This window comes from Martes martes (assembly GCF_963455335.1).
Source record: "Martes martes genome assembly, chromosome: 4".
Classification (NCBI taxonomy): domain Eukaryota; kingdom Metazoa; phylum Chordata; class Mammalia; order Carnivora; family Mustelidae; genus Martes; species Martes martes.
In genome coordinates, this window is record NC_137891.1 from 108431988 (window position 1) to 108445652 (window position 13665).

At 35.4% G+C, this 13665-nt stretch overlaps 1 protein-coding gene across 2 annotated transcripts in view; it reads right to left on the reverse strand.

Moving 5' to 3' along the window:
* The window catches only part of SNX7 (sorting nexin 7), a 95266-nt gene that overhangs the window by 52206 nt on the left and 29395 nt on the right, over positions 1-13665 (reverse strand). For both annotated transcript variants that reach the window (XM_080801798.1, XM_080801799.1), the window contains exons 3-7: positions 12489-12599; positions 11998-12162; positions 9752-9950; positions 5580-5779; positions 2667-2753 (exon numbers count right to left, since the gene is read on the reverse strand). In XM_080801798.1, the coding sequence (XP_080657924.1) occupies positions 2667-2753; positions 5580-5779; positions 9752-9950; positions 11998-12162; positions 12489-12599 (762 nt within the window). The remainder of the gene's footprint in view (positions 1-2666; positions 2754-5579; positions 5780-9751; positions 9951-11997; positions 12163-12488; positions 12600-13665) is intronic.

Here is a 13665-nt window from a genome sequence, read left to right on the forward strand (position 1 = left end):
TTCTACCCAATAATTATAACTCTCCTAGTTTTTGCCCTTTTTGGTAAAGCTTCATTTCACGGACCTTTTCATTATGAGTTGCTTTTCTGGGTTTGCATATAGCATCCCACCCAAAGGTGACTTTGATGGGGCCTCTAAAGGCAGCCCCGGCAGGTCTCCATAGAAATGGCCCCAGGGTTGTCTCCAAAGTGGACCTGCTTGAGTTGCCATGGTAAACTACCAGGCTAGATTGCTATATTCAGTTCTCTGCCAGGGTCGCCATGGTGACTGCAAAGGATGGCTCCTTAGAAGGACCTCACAAGGGCGCGTTTCCATGGTGACCCTATCCTGCATATTTCTAAGCAACTTCCCTCCGGTTGTTCTGTGACCAATCGTGGCGGGTTCATTTTGAGAGTCACCCTGGAAGGTTTCTCCCAAAGATACCGTCATAACATATAGCGATTTGGAAGTGAGGTCTGTAAACAAATAAACTGCTTGAAAATGCAAACGGTACCATTCATAAATCATTAAACTAGTCCCCATACATTTTAGGAAGGATCTGTTTTGATGGGTAACAAAAAATAAAAAACCAAAAAAAAAAAAAAAACCCACCACATTTGCAATGTCTGTTAAATGTGTCTGTTTCAAATCTTAATTTAAAATATCTTACAGAGTATAATGCAGATAATTAAAGTTTCAAATTTCTCCAATCTTACAACATAGCAGATAACTAGGTAAAAAATACTTTATAGTGGATATGACACATACGCATAAAATGAAATCATAAATACAGATGGATCATTAGGTTATAATGAGATATCAAGGAAATTTTTATAGAGCAAAAGACAAAATATTTGCAAGTCAAATGAAAAAAAATGTGTTTTTTTAGTTGAGTTGGGAAAGCCTAGCCATATTTGGGCCCAAACTATTTTTTCCTATATTTTTGTGGTTGGAACAATCTCAATTACTCTTCCTTTCACTTTAAAATATGAATATAAACCATTCTGAACAGATGCTTGGTTTTTAAGCCATTTAACTCTTCTCCTGAAACTTTAAAATACTGTACTTTATCTAGTATTTAGTCAAGGGCAAATTTATCTAATTGCTAATTTCAATATCTTTAAAAATTACTTAACAAATAAAAAGAATCCACAGTTCAAAAGATACAAATATAATTTCTGTACATGTGCTCACTCTTTTGTTCTTTCCAAGTGACTCTTTAAATCTACACACACACACACACACACACACACACACACTCCTTACTGTGAAGAAAAGGTTAACCTTGGGTTTCCTCTTTTTTCTCAAATTGAGGTAATGGCAAAATGATTCCCCATTGAGCATTAGTCCCACTGGCTTTATATTTCCCATTATTTTCTCTCTCAGATGCTATTCTCCTATTCTGTCCACTGCAGTCCATCACTGCCCATTCACTCTCCATCCAGGAGAAAGAACTCGAGTTTGAAAAACAAAAATAGTTTAAGGAAGATGAGGATAATTCATAGTCACTTCTTGGTGAAGTCTCAATGTTCTACACAAAGTCGGAATTTATAGAGACTTCTTGCTTTAAATCTTCAGTATGTTTTTGTGAATCAGAGCAATCACTGCAATTTTCATTCATTCATTTACTCATTCATTTACTCAGGGAGGACATTAAAGCTGAGAAGAGGGAGGCCAACCCCAAACCATGATGGGATGGGGGTTACGATACTAGTATTAATGGGGGGTTTCAAGAACTCCCCACACGCCTGCCATAAGCGTACTCGATATTGTATTCAATACTAAACAAAATCCTTACGTTAAAAAAGGATTATAGAGAATTCAGTAGAAGTTAACCAAAGCAATTCTCAATTTTTCCCACTTTTATACTTGCTCTCTGAGAGGCAGCACAGTCTGAGGAAGACAAGTGATACCAACAGCTCTGAGCCTACTTCTGCTTTGAGAACTGTATGAACTTGGGAGAGTTACTCCAACTTCGAAGCCTCTTTTTCAATTTTAAAATGAGAATAATAATTCCAGGCTCAAAATGATACTCTGAAGATATGCAAAGACAACAAAATATAAATAGTAAAATACTAGGGGTGATACTATAATGTCAAATCAGCATGAGAACACTTCAGAAAAAGGAGGCGAGGAAAGAGACAGAGGAAGAAAGGTAGACAGAGGTTGGAAATTAATGAAGCCCAGTGATGGGTATACGAGTTTGTTATATCACTTTTTATGTTTGAAATTTTCCATAAAAATCTACTGCAAGGAAAGGATGAAACTTGAAACTAAAGACACTTCCTCTCTAATGGTTTTTACAAGAACTAGGGAAAAGTATATAGGAACACTGACTTATTTTATACAAACACCTTATAAAACACGCAAAAAATGGATTTGTCAACTAACCTTCTGGAACAATGCTAGGTACTTTCCATACCTTCCTCTAACACTCCAGTTAAAAAAAAAAATTAACTTCATACTTTACTCATCGTAAGAGACAATATAAGAAAGAAAAGCAGTAAAGCATCACTGTTTAGCTTGCTGACTCAATGGGTACTCAACGTAGAATAGATTTTTAGAAGAAAGTTCAGTATCATTTGCTGAATCCTTAGAAACAAGCATGCAATGGAATTCCACACTGCTAATAAAAACTTCAGCCAATGAATTCTATATGATTAATATGAAGAAACTTCAAAACTTACCAGATCAGTATCCACCTTTTTATACGTCAAAGCTTCCACTTTGGAATCCAGTTCTGCTTGGATTTGGTCTCTCCTTTTCATAACACCCTTCATATTAAAACACAAGGATGGAACAGGTTGCACTTAGGTTGAATAATATTTGTATGATGAAAAAATATACACTTTAGAATATAAATAGCATCTCTTCCCCAAATCATCAGTCATTTGGGGATACAATGACTTAAAGAAATTTTTTTTTAAAGAAATTTTTTATAATCTCTAAAATCTAAACTGAAAGCAAGCATTTAAGAGTTGTTTTTTTTTTTTTTTCCCATAAATCTTTTATTCGTCTTTCCCAATACACATCTTACTGGGTTAGGTATTTTAGGAACACTCTAGATATACACAGTTCTTCAAAAAGAGCAAAAAATAAAACAAAACAAAACAAATAATCAAACTAAAAAATCTGTGAGAGCACTGAGAGTATATGCTACGGTGTGAAGTGGCTGGGACGTCAGGTGGGCCAGTCACCTAATATGTCTATAATAATTGGCAGCCCACTTAACCAATTCCAAAGGCATGGTTAAATCAAAGAGGTAATTATAGTGGGGAATCAGAAAACTGAAGCGTACACTCACATTTTGAGACTTTGCTTTAGCATAAAATATATCAATATTAAACAATTAGCCAAGCTTTTGATGAGAAATCATAGTCTCTTCTCTGACTGAGAAGAGTTCCATCTTGTTTTCTTGAATAACCATGATGTCATGTTTCGGTGTCCTTACACTTTAAAACACCTTTGTGAAGGAATCTGAGTGCAGAATTCACCTTCAATGTTTGCCAGTCTTTTACAATGTCTTTCCTTGAATGACTCACTTTTCTTCCAAGACATGCTACTTAGGCATTATGGACCCAAGGACACATTTTATTTGTGTTCATCTTTCACTGGTTTTCACAGTATTAGTTTAAATAATAAAATTGTGATAATAAGCACAAGTGGCCTAAACAGATTAAGGAAAAAATAAAAACAAGCTCCAGGTAAGGAAATAATTCAACCAGAAAGAGTAGAAACACAGGACATACAAGAGAAAGGTTTTAATGAGGCACAGGTCTTTCAGGGGTTTTCAGAAGAAGGGAAGAACTTACCCACAATGCAGTTAAATGGAGGCCAGACAAGATAGCTATTGTATTTGGGAACTGAGAGGCATTAAGGATAAAAAGCATCCTGAAAATTACTCAGTCTAGTTTTGTGCCTGGTGGAATCACACTACTTAAAACACTCAAAAGAGATGAACGTTTCTCCTATTTTCAAAGAAATCAATAGGAAGTCCAGCTAATTATCACATACCTTTTGTATTTATTTCAATGTTTCATTGCCATTACTATCAGGAACCCTTTCCTTTCTCTAACCCAAATGACATGTACTGCAATTTAGTCTTATTTAGGTAAGGTCTGTTTCTATAAATATGAAGTACTGAGCTTCACATAGGTAGAAATAGTTTAAGTAAGAGTTTGCTTCAGAAGATAAATAGTAAATTTACACAAATTCAATCATTTTGTTAAGGCACGCACTTCATTATTTTAGCTCACACTGAAGAAAAACTTCCAATATAAAACAGACCAGAACTGTAATATAAGTGCTACTGATTATACCCTAGGAATCTGCAAAATAATATAATCAAATGAGAACCTATAAAATAATTCTTTCTGGTTACTATTATAGTATTTCCACACCTACAATGATACATGACTTAAATTACATAATTTTCATCTTGACATAATAAAGAGAAAACCACATCTAATTAAGGGAGAAGAATATACTATTTTTAATTATACAAATCAGATCTCTTTGAAGAGCCCCACAAGGGGGATATCAATAATGAAGCAAAACAATGAAATGTATCCAAGGAGATTGATGGAGACAAGGAGGAGACTCCTTCACAGTGAAACATTAGAGGCTTCTGGGAAGCAAGAAGGGTTTGTTGATAGAAGATCCCTAATAAAGGCAAGTAACAGCAGCAACTTGAAATATCTACAAAATATTTAATACTCTGAAAGAAAGACCTAAATGTGATAAACACAAACGGGGCAGACCTTATGCTGAAAGGCTAAGAGACCGTTTCTTACCAAGACAGAGGCGAAATTAAAAACAACCACCACCACCACCACCAAACCAAGAGTATGTGAAAACATGGCTCCAATCAGAAATGGCAGAAGAAAGGGAATACATCTGAATGTAAGCAGACTCCCTTCCCCCATGGCCACACCGAAACACCAGAACCCTGAGACCACCAGTTTGTGCAAGGTACTGTGAGCAGAGGATAAAACAGGATGAAAAACATTAGCTCTGCAGATAGCATTGCTAAATCCCAGATATCTGGAGACCTTAACTGGAATTGAGGAGGTTAAATGCAAAACTCTGATATAAGAGGAAGAAAAGCCTTTGCAACTGGTGAAAGAAAATCATTTTAACTTGAACGATTTCTTTTTAGAAGCATCTAGAAAACAGAACAAACATCAAGATCCACTCAAGTACTTTGTACATAATGATAAATAAATTGCTAAATCAAATGTACCTGTAAGGGGGTAAGGAACTCTTTCATGAAAGGATATTTCTAAAACACTAAAAATTTTAAGGTAAAATTTTAAAAGCTTGGAAAAGCTAATCATATTCTCTATGTAAGTCTTGACTGAGGATGTTTCAAAGCTATGTGTAATCTCACACATCATTGTTGCTTTTGAGTATTCTTTTATTAACGTACTCTACTCATCAATTCACTCACATGGTGAACAAATATTTATGGGGTATCTGTATATGCAAAGCATTCTGCTAAGACAGAAAGATAGTGGTGAAAAAACAGAAATAGAAACTGCCTTTGTAACGCTTATAATCAGGTCAGGGACCAAGGTAAAATTATAACGAGGCCTTCTTACCATTAACATTTCACTATAAAGCACATACTCATGGACGACAGGAAGCAGGGCCTCTGAGAGTCCAGACATCCGTTTCTCAGTGGCCTTACAGCATTTGTCAATGCAGCTGGCAACCCCTTTTAGAGTATCAACCAGATCTTCTTCTGATGCCGACCACAGAATATGAATCGGGCCATATTCTCTCATTTCATCAGAATATTCTAAAAACAAAAAGTAAGTTCTTCAATTGATAGAAGTTTTAAAAACCCCTATATTAAAGACAGTAAGCAAGTCCTTTTTCTCATTGTGCATATGTTTTTCTAAATGAAGATAAAAAGATAGATATCATCTTTCACTAAATGGAGAGGTCATTCCAATTTACTCAGGCCAGTTTTTGAATGACTACTGTCCAAGAGTAATCAGTAACAGCACCCTTCTTCATTCCCAAAAGTATCCTGGCTTGGAATAGAAATTACATGATTACCATTACCTATCATGGACCTCTGTCCCCACAAAAAACTACACCTCAGTGTCTCATAGGCAACATTACCTAAACAAACTTGTCTTTTCTCCCTTTCTCCTGAATACATGTCCTACTTAAAGTAATTGTTTCCAGTGATCTAAACAAAAAATCCGGGTATCATCCTATACATATACCTGCACAGAGCTACTCAATCACCAATTCCAGTATTTCTTAATATCTATCTATCCATCCATTCATCCATCCACCCATCCATCCATCTACCTATCTATTCTTGCTTCCACTGTCATCAGCTCATTAGCATCTGTAACTACATGACTGCAAGGGACTTCTAAATATCCTCCCTCTTTTAATTTTTGTCATAATATATAAACACTGAGGCTTCTTAACTGAATTGGAAAGTCCTTTATGATCAGTCCCTACATGGCCTCCCCAAGTCCAGCTCTTGAGATTCTCTCCCAAAGATATTTTAATTCAGGCCAAAATAATTGCTCATTCATGAATAGCTCATGATTTCTCCTCATTTAAACATTACACATATCCCTTTGCCTTGCCCTTTGCCTTTCCTATCTTCTGAAAAACTACTTCTAATCCTTTAAATCCTAGCACAAATAAATTCCTTCTGATTCTGTTCCAAAAGATTTGTAGACACTTCGTCCTCAATGAGCCGATCATAATTTTATACTTCTATTAACGCCTATCATAGTTTTATGCTTGTATAATCCCATTCTATTATAATTGCTTGCATAAATCATATGGTCCTAGGCCATATGCTCCTTAAAACAGGGGCTGAGTCTCATTATTTTCTTTTATCTCAAAGCCTGAAACATAGTATATTCGATAAATATTTTCATATTAGTGAGAGAACGAATGAGCAACAAAAGATTATTTGGTACTTGACAAGCCATTAACTCAAAAATTTGGAGTTCATTTTAAAATCTGAATATTTTTATATTTTTGCTTTTATACTATCATCTTTCAATGATAGCTTTTTATGGTACAGAATGTAGAAGCAGTAAGCAATTTTTTGTCTAATATCTATTACATACGATGAAATTCTCTATATTTTATCATCTTACTACTCATTAGGGTTAGTTGAAATATGTCATATTACTCTAAATTAAACTATTAAAATATCAAAAGTTTATATGATCAAGTAAACTGAAAAATATTTTTTAAAAAATTTTTAAAAAGTGGAAATATTAGTTGTCACTGAATAAAGGTATTAGTTTCATGACCACTAAGCCTTTCCAAACTGCACCCTCCTGATCTAGGCCCACCCTTTGTTTTAAGTAATGGTCATACTAAACTAATATTTCTAGCCAAGAAAAATGTTCTCCTTTATCTCTTTTTCTCAATTTTTGTATATACATCAGTGTGTATCATTAAACCTTGCAATATTTATGTTTATATAGAGAGCTTTCCTAAAATTCTACACTGTCCTTACGCAGCACTCAGATCACATCTGTAAGCAAACACTTAATGAGTTGCACTGTAATATCTATTAATATATCTGCTTCCCCAACTAGACTCTAAGCTCAAGGACAGGTACCTTCCTATTCCACCTTCAGCCTCCAGCACAGAGAAGCAGCATGGCATGTGGTCAATACAAAATGGCAAATAAACTGGGGTACACAAAAGAAAATAAGATCAAAGAAAAAACTTGTGAATAAAAATATTTTTTTGAGATTTTATTTTTTTCTCTGAGAGAGAGAGCACGAGCAGGGGTGGGGCAGAGGGCGAGGAAGAAGCAAACTCCTCACTGAGTAGGGAAACTGACCAGGCTCTATCCCAGGACCCTTAGCCAAAGGTAGACACTTAACAGACTGAACCATCCAGGCATCCCAAAACTTGAATAAAAAATTTTTTTTTAAAAAGAGAAACCACTAGTTATGATCACAAATTTTCATGATCTGAATATGAATGAAATGTCCTACATAGCTTAGGCTCCCAAGGCTACAAATGAAAACAATCCATCACTTTGAATAAAATCTGACAAGTGGGCTTCACATTGGAAAGACTAAGAAATCCCTCAAGTTTGGGCCAGTGGCAATTACTCCCTGAAAATGAGAACTGATATTTATGAAGTTCACCATAAAATCCCAGCTTTCCCTCTGAGCATCTCACAAACTTTAGGGTATACCAATGATCTTAAAACTATTCCCTTGCAGCAGCAAATGTGGAACAGCACATTGATAATCTACAAAATTCCTACATCATAAGTTTCCAGGGGCTTCTCTGAATTGCTATCCCACTTAACTATGCATCAAGAATGTACTTAACAGAACCGGAATCACAGAACTCAGTTAAAACAATTGGCCTCTTGACATTTAAAAAAAAGAAGAAGAAAAGAAAAAGAAAAAGACAAGTGGTAAATAACAAGGGCAGAGCAAAAAGTCTCAAATTATTAAACTATATTTAGTTACCATAATGACATCATCAAGTACCAATGCACGGAGAAAAAAAAAAGATAAAGTGAAATGTACATTCAGCTATAACAATTTTTTCTATATTTCTTTTAATAACCAATCGATTCTTGATGAAGCAAATTCTCCTACCACCAAATGATATATTAATTCATTTATTTTTTTTCAATCATTGAACAGGTTTTAGTTGAGCACCTACTATGTGTTAAGTACTGTCTAGATACTAGAAATAAAATAAATCTTTTCCCTTTTTGGTCCTAATGGAATTTACTGTTTAATGGGGGACCCAGAAAATTAAAAAAAACATAAGCCATTAATCCAGAGATCCTCAAACCATAGGTTCCCATAACAGATACTGAATAAAAACTACTCCTGTTCCTTGTAGAGGAAAATGAACCGTTTTTGAAAGAGCCAGAGCACTCCATTCTTCTCAACAAAGGCCTGTCCTCAGAGGAAATTTGTTAACCAGAAAAAGGGAAATACTCAACTCCAGCCCACGCTGGCCGTTCTGTCCCAGCTAAGCAGGGAGGGAAAAACTGAAAAACTCTTGTGAAATTCACAGTTCAGAGGCATAGGCTCTGTAAACGACTGAGACCTGATCACAAAACTATAGAACCATTCACATATAACATCTTTTTCTATAGTGAGAACTACAGAACTCTTCTGTATTTAGAACTATAGGAGCTTTCTCCTCCCCCATGCCTTAGCGCATTACTAAAGGCCTATTTACTGCAATTCCTTTTACCCAGTGTCATATCTGGCTATTAAGAAAAAAAAAAAAATGGGGCGCCTGGGTGACTCAGTGCCTCTGCCTTCGGCTCGGGTCGTGGTCTCAGCGTCCTGGGGTCGAGTCCCACTTCCGGCTCTCTGCTCAGCAGGGAGCCTGCTTCCCCCTCTCTCTCTGTCTGCCTCTCTGCCTGCTTATGATTTTTCTGTGTGTCAAATAAATAAATAAAATTTAAAAAAAAAAAGAAAAAAAATGGCAAGGCATAGTAAAAGGTGAAAAAGATAATTTAAAGAGAGAATAAGCATCAGAATCAGACATGGCAGGGACCTTGAAAAGATCAGACCAGGAATTTAATGAACAATGATTAATATGTGAAGGACTCTAACGGAGAAAATAAAGGGCATGCAAGAACAGAGGAGGGCTGTAAGCAGAGAGATGGAAATCTTAAGAGAGAACCAAAAAGAAATACTAACATCCTGTAGCTTTACTACACCAGCAAATGGGAAGATCCACGGGAAATTAAACAACTTTGTGATCACATCCCAGGGATGCTACATACCCCTTTCTTCCTTGTAAATTCTCTGAGATATTTTATCTATCAAATTTATTTTCTGGCTAAATATTTCAATAAAGTTATTCATTTCCATGAATTCCTCCGGGCGGCTTTTCACTCCTCTCATTGACAGCGCAACAGCTCTGACCGTCTGCCCCATTCTGCTGAGTAATCCAGGCCCTTGCTTCTTATGAGAAGAGAGTTCCTAGAAACAAACAGACAGACAAACAAATGAAATATCTGTGGTGAGACAAATATTCCGATATTCCCAACCAAAGGAAATCTCATTGGAAGAATAGAAAATAAAAATGTTTCCTATACTTTTTTTTTTCCATGTAGTTTGAAGCACCTGAGTTTTATTGGGGTACACTTCTTCCTCTAAGTCTATCTTCTTGATAATATTCCTTTTCAAAGTATGCAAGTAAAACATGTGTACATGCTTCCTCTCAGCATGGATCTTTAAAAGAATGAGGTTTCACAGAGGGAATTGTGCTTAAAGAGATATTGGAGAAGATAAGGGGACAATAGGAGATGCAATCTATATTATAACAGGAATTTAATGGAAAAATGATTGAGAGAAGATTTCTTAGGGTCTAAACTACTCCCTGAAAAAAAAAAAATGGAAATTTCATTAATTCTTTGGTTATAGTCATAGCTAACATGTATTGAGAGCTTAGGATGTTCCAGGCACTATACTCACATTTTTAAATCTATAACTCACAATAACACGATGAGGTAGGTTCTATTATTATCCTCATTTTACAGAAGAATCTACAAGCACAGGAAGGTTAAGGAGCTTGCTTTAAGTCCACGTTAAGTGCTGGACAAGGCTCAGTCTGATTCCAGAGGCTTCACTGCTAAGCACTGACTAGCTCTGTCTTTGTAATGTTTCTACAGTAGTTTGTAAATAGATACTCTCTGACCATAGCTCTTCAATCAACTGAAGTTGGGTGAACTGTGACACTATCTCTACTATCTGGCAGGCTGTAGAGAAAGATTTTTAAGAATATATGTAGCTAGCTGTTTCTCAGTTAATCTGGGAGAGAGGGCTACAGACTTGCGAAAAGAAGAAATGCAATAAAAGGAGACACCACACAAAAGTAACCCTTTAGGAGTACAGCATATTAAGAAAGAACACCAGGAAGAAGACGAAGGGATTCTCGTGATGGTTACACCACTTGTAAATGCAGATTTGGGATCAAATAAAAGGTTGCCCACAAGAAAAAAAAAATCTATAAATAATAATGCTGACCAGCAAATCCACAGATAAAAATACTGCTATTTATCCAAATGTTGAATAATATATTATCCTTATCCAGATTTTCTTTCCTGAAGGTCTTACACAGAAGAATACATACAAAGTAAAACTGTTTGCTTCCAAGTCAGCATGATTTTCCATGCATATGACGACAGATGCCACCCCTGACCAGGTAACACATCTCTCAGGAGTGCTACAGCGTCACTCGATAGAGTCAACATTATCAGAGTTGGCGCAAGTCACAACTGGCAAGCTATTACTGTGAATGGTGACTACAGAGACTGTTTCTAGCAGCTCCTAAGGTTCTGGAGTCAGGCCACAAATTCATTTCACAGAAGTCTCAAAGGGCTTCCAAATAAGTACTATCTGTCAAGACTGAGACGAACCACCTTCTAGCCTCAGTCACTTTGGCAACAACTGAGAGATATAAGACTCAATATTGGTCAGCAATCATTTAATATTGACCAATTTCCCCAGCCATTATTCTTATTTGTGAGTTATATTTCCATAGGTGAAAAGAAAAAAGAGGAGGGATATATAAATTTCTGCATTAGAAATAGATACAGTCCCCTTGATTAGGTAATTGAAAGAAAAATAAGAAAATCTTATTTTCTATATGGCTATCCATCCAACCACCTATTCACTTAATAAAGACTTTTAGCCTAAGTTGAAAAGTCCTAACCAGTTACAAAAGAAACACATTTGTATGTGTTCAGTATTAGCTATATATGCAAGGAGTACCCTGACATTAAAAAAATAAGCTACCAAGAGAAATATGAATATGTATATGTGAGGAAGATAGAAGATGTCTGTGATGTTTACATGTAAATTTGACACAGGGTTAAATCTGAAGGATATCTCTCTAATGTCTGATAATCCATCTCAATTCAAGGATGCTGCTGCCTGATTTATAAAAGTAAACAAGAGGAAGCGTACAACCTACCATACATAAAGACACGAAAGGATTATATGAGTATAAATCAAAATTCTTTACCCAAGCTTGTGCAGTAAGAAACACTTTGAAGTCTTCATTAAATGTTAAAGTTGGATGATCAGCAATTCGGTTCAGGAACTTCTGCAGTGCCTTCCTGCGTGTCTCGATGAAGTCATCATTAAAGCGTTCCACCATTCCTTTCACGATAAACTTCTCAGGCAATGGCTGAGGCAAAAAATTTTTAAGACGTATCTAAGCATTATGTGGCATGGGATTATAAGGAATTCTATACTCTTCCCTTCTGGAAGACTATTCGAGCATGTGATGATTCCAAGATTCACAATGCCAGAACCCAAACCTGCAAAATCTTAACATATTTAGAACAGCTTAGAAAAACAAATCTGTACATAGATTGAATGTTTAAGAGCAAACGTTTCTAAGATCAATGACTTTCAGTGAATTTAGAGGTCTGACATTAGGCTTTCGGCATTCTAATGATTCACAAGACAAAATGGTAGCCACCGTATGGGAAAAAAAAAATGTAGACTTACAGGAATAATCAGAGTGGGGTGTGCTTCTTCAAGTTTTCCTTTCAACCAAAGGAAATCTTGATAACGTCTCCTAACTTCAAATTCACTGGAGTCAAATTCCCCACGAGATGTCTGAACAAAGAAGGAGAAAATAACAGCACACGCAATATAAGACGGGAGACATTTGCCTAATGTTATTTTAGACATTCTGAAATAAATGGGTCTCTAAGAAAAATTAACAAATTCTAATTATTCAGTGTTTGTCAGCCTGTACTTTTTTTGTAATCATCAATTCATGTAGCAGATGAAACAAAGCAAACTTTCCAGTATTTCCAGAAAGAAAGCAAACATCATGCTCAAATTTAAAATCCAAACTGAAAAATCTGTCTTACAGCAGCCATCTGCCTTCCACAAGATTTTAACTATGATTATATTTGGCATGACTTTCTTGCTAACAAGAAAGTGTGTTCTGAATTTAGGTTTCAAATATATTTTTCTCAAGATGATTAGAATTCAGAATTTGAGGAAAGTTCTATTTTTGTAATTTGGAAAATAATAACTGAGAAAAAAATGTTTTCCTGGAATTTGCTCAAATGAATTGCTTTGGTAAAATTTGCTTTTAGTATATGAAAATTCTAACATTTTACGGAGTGATTTTACCACTGTTTAAAAAATGTTATTAATGAAGATTTGATGTGAAAAGAAAATCTTCCTGTCATTTCTCAAGGGATTTTGAGTTATATGCCTAAAATCCCGAAAATTAAGCAAATAAAATATCTGTTCTCAACAAACCAAAAAACTATGCCAACATATATGACAAGAAGAACGTGGGTACAATATCAACCTCATTTCCACTGCATGAATCCCAAGCCAAATAAAAAATGATTATCTAATGCACACTCACTCACACAATATTGCATTCACTCAACTTTTTGCATATTAAAAATTATATACATTATTATTAAGGTTGAAATTTTCCTGGAGGAATGATGATGGAATAACACATTGCATGCATATTTCGCACTCACCAGAAATATCAGTCACCCAGATGAATGCAATAGTAGAATTAAGTAGTTCAAGTCATAGATGCGATCTTAATTGTCATGAAATAAGGTTCACAAAACTTAAACTTTCCAAAGTTTACTCCTTTAAAATGAATGTTTACAATATCATACAATATATTTTATCAAATCATTTC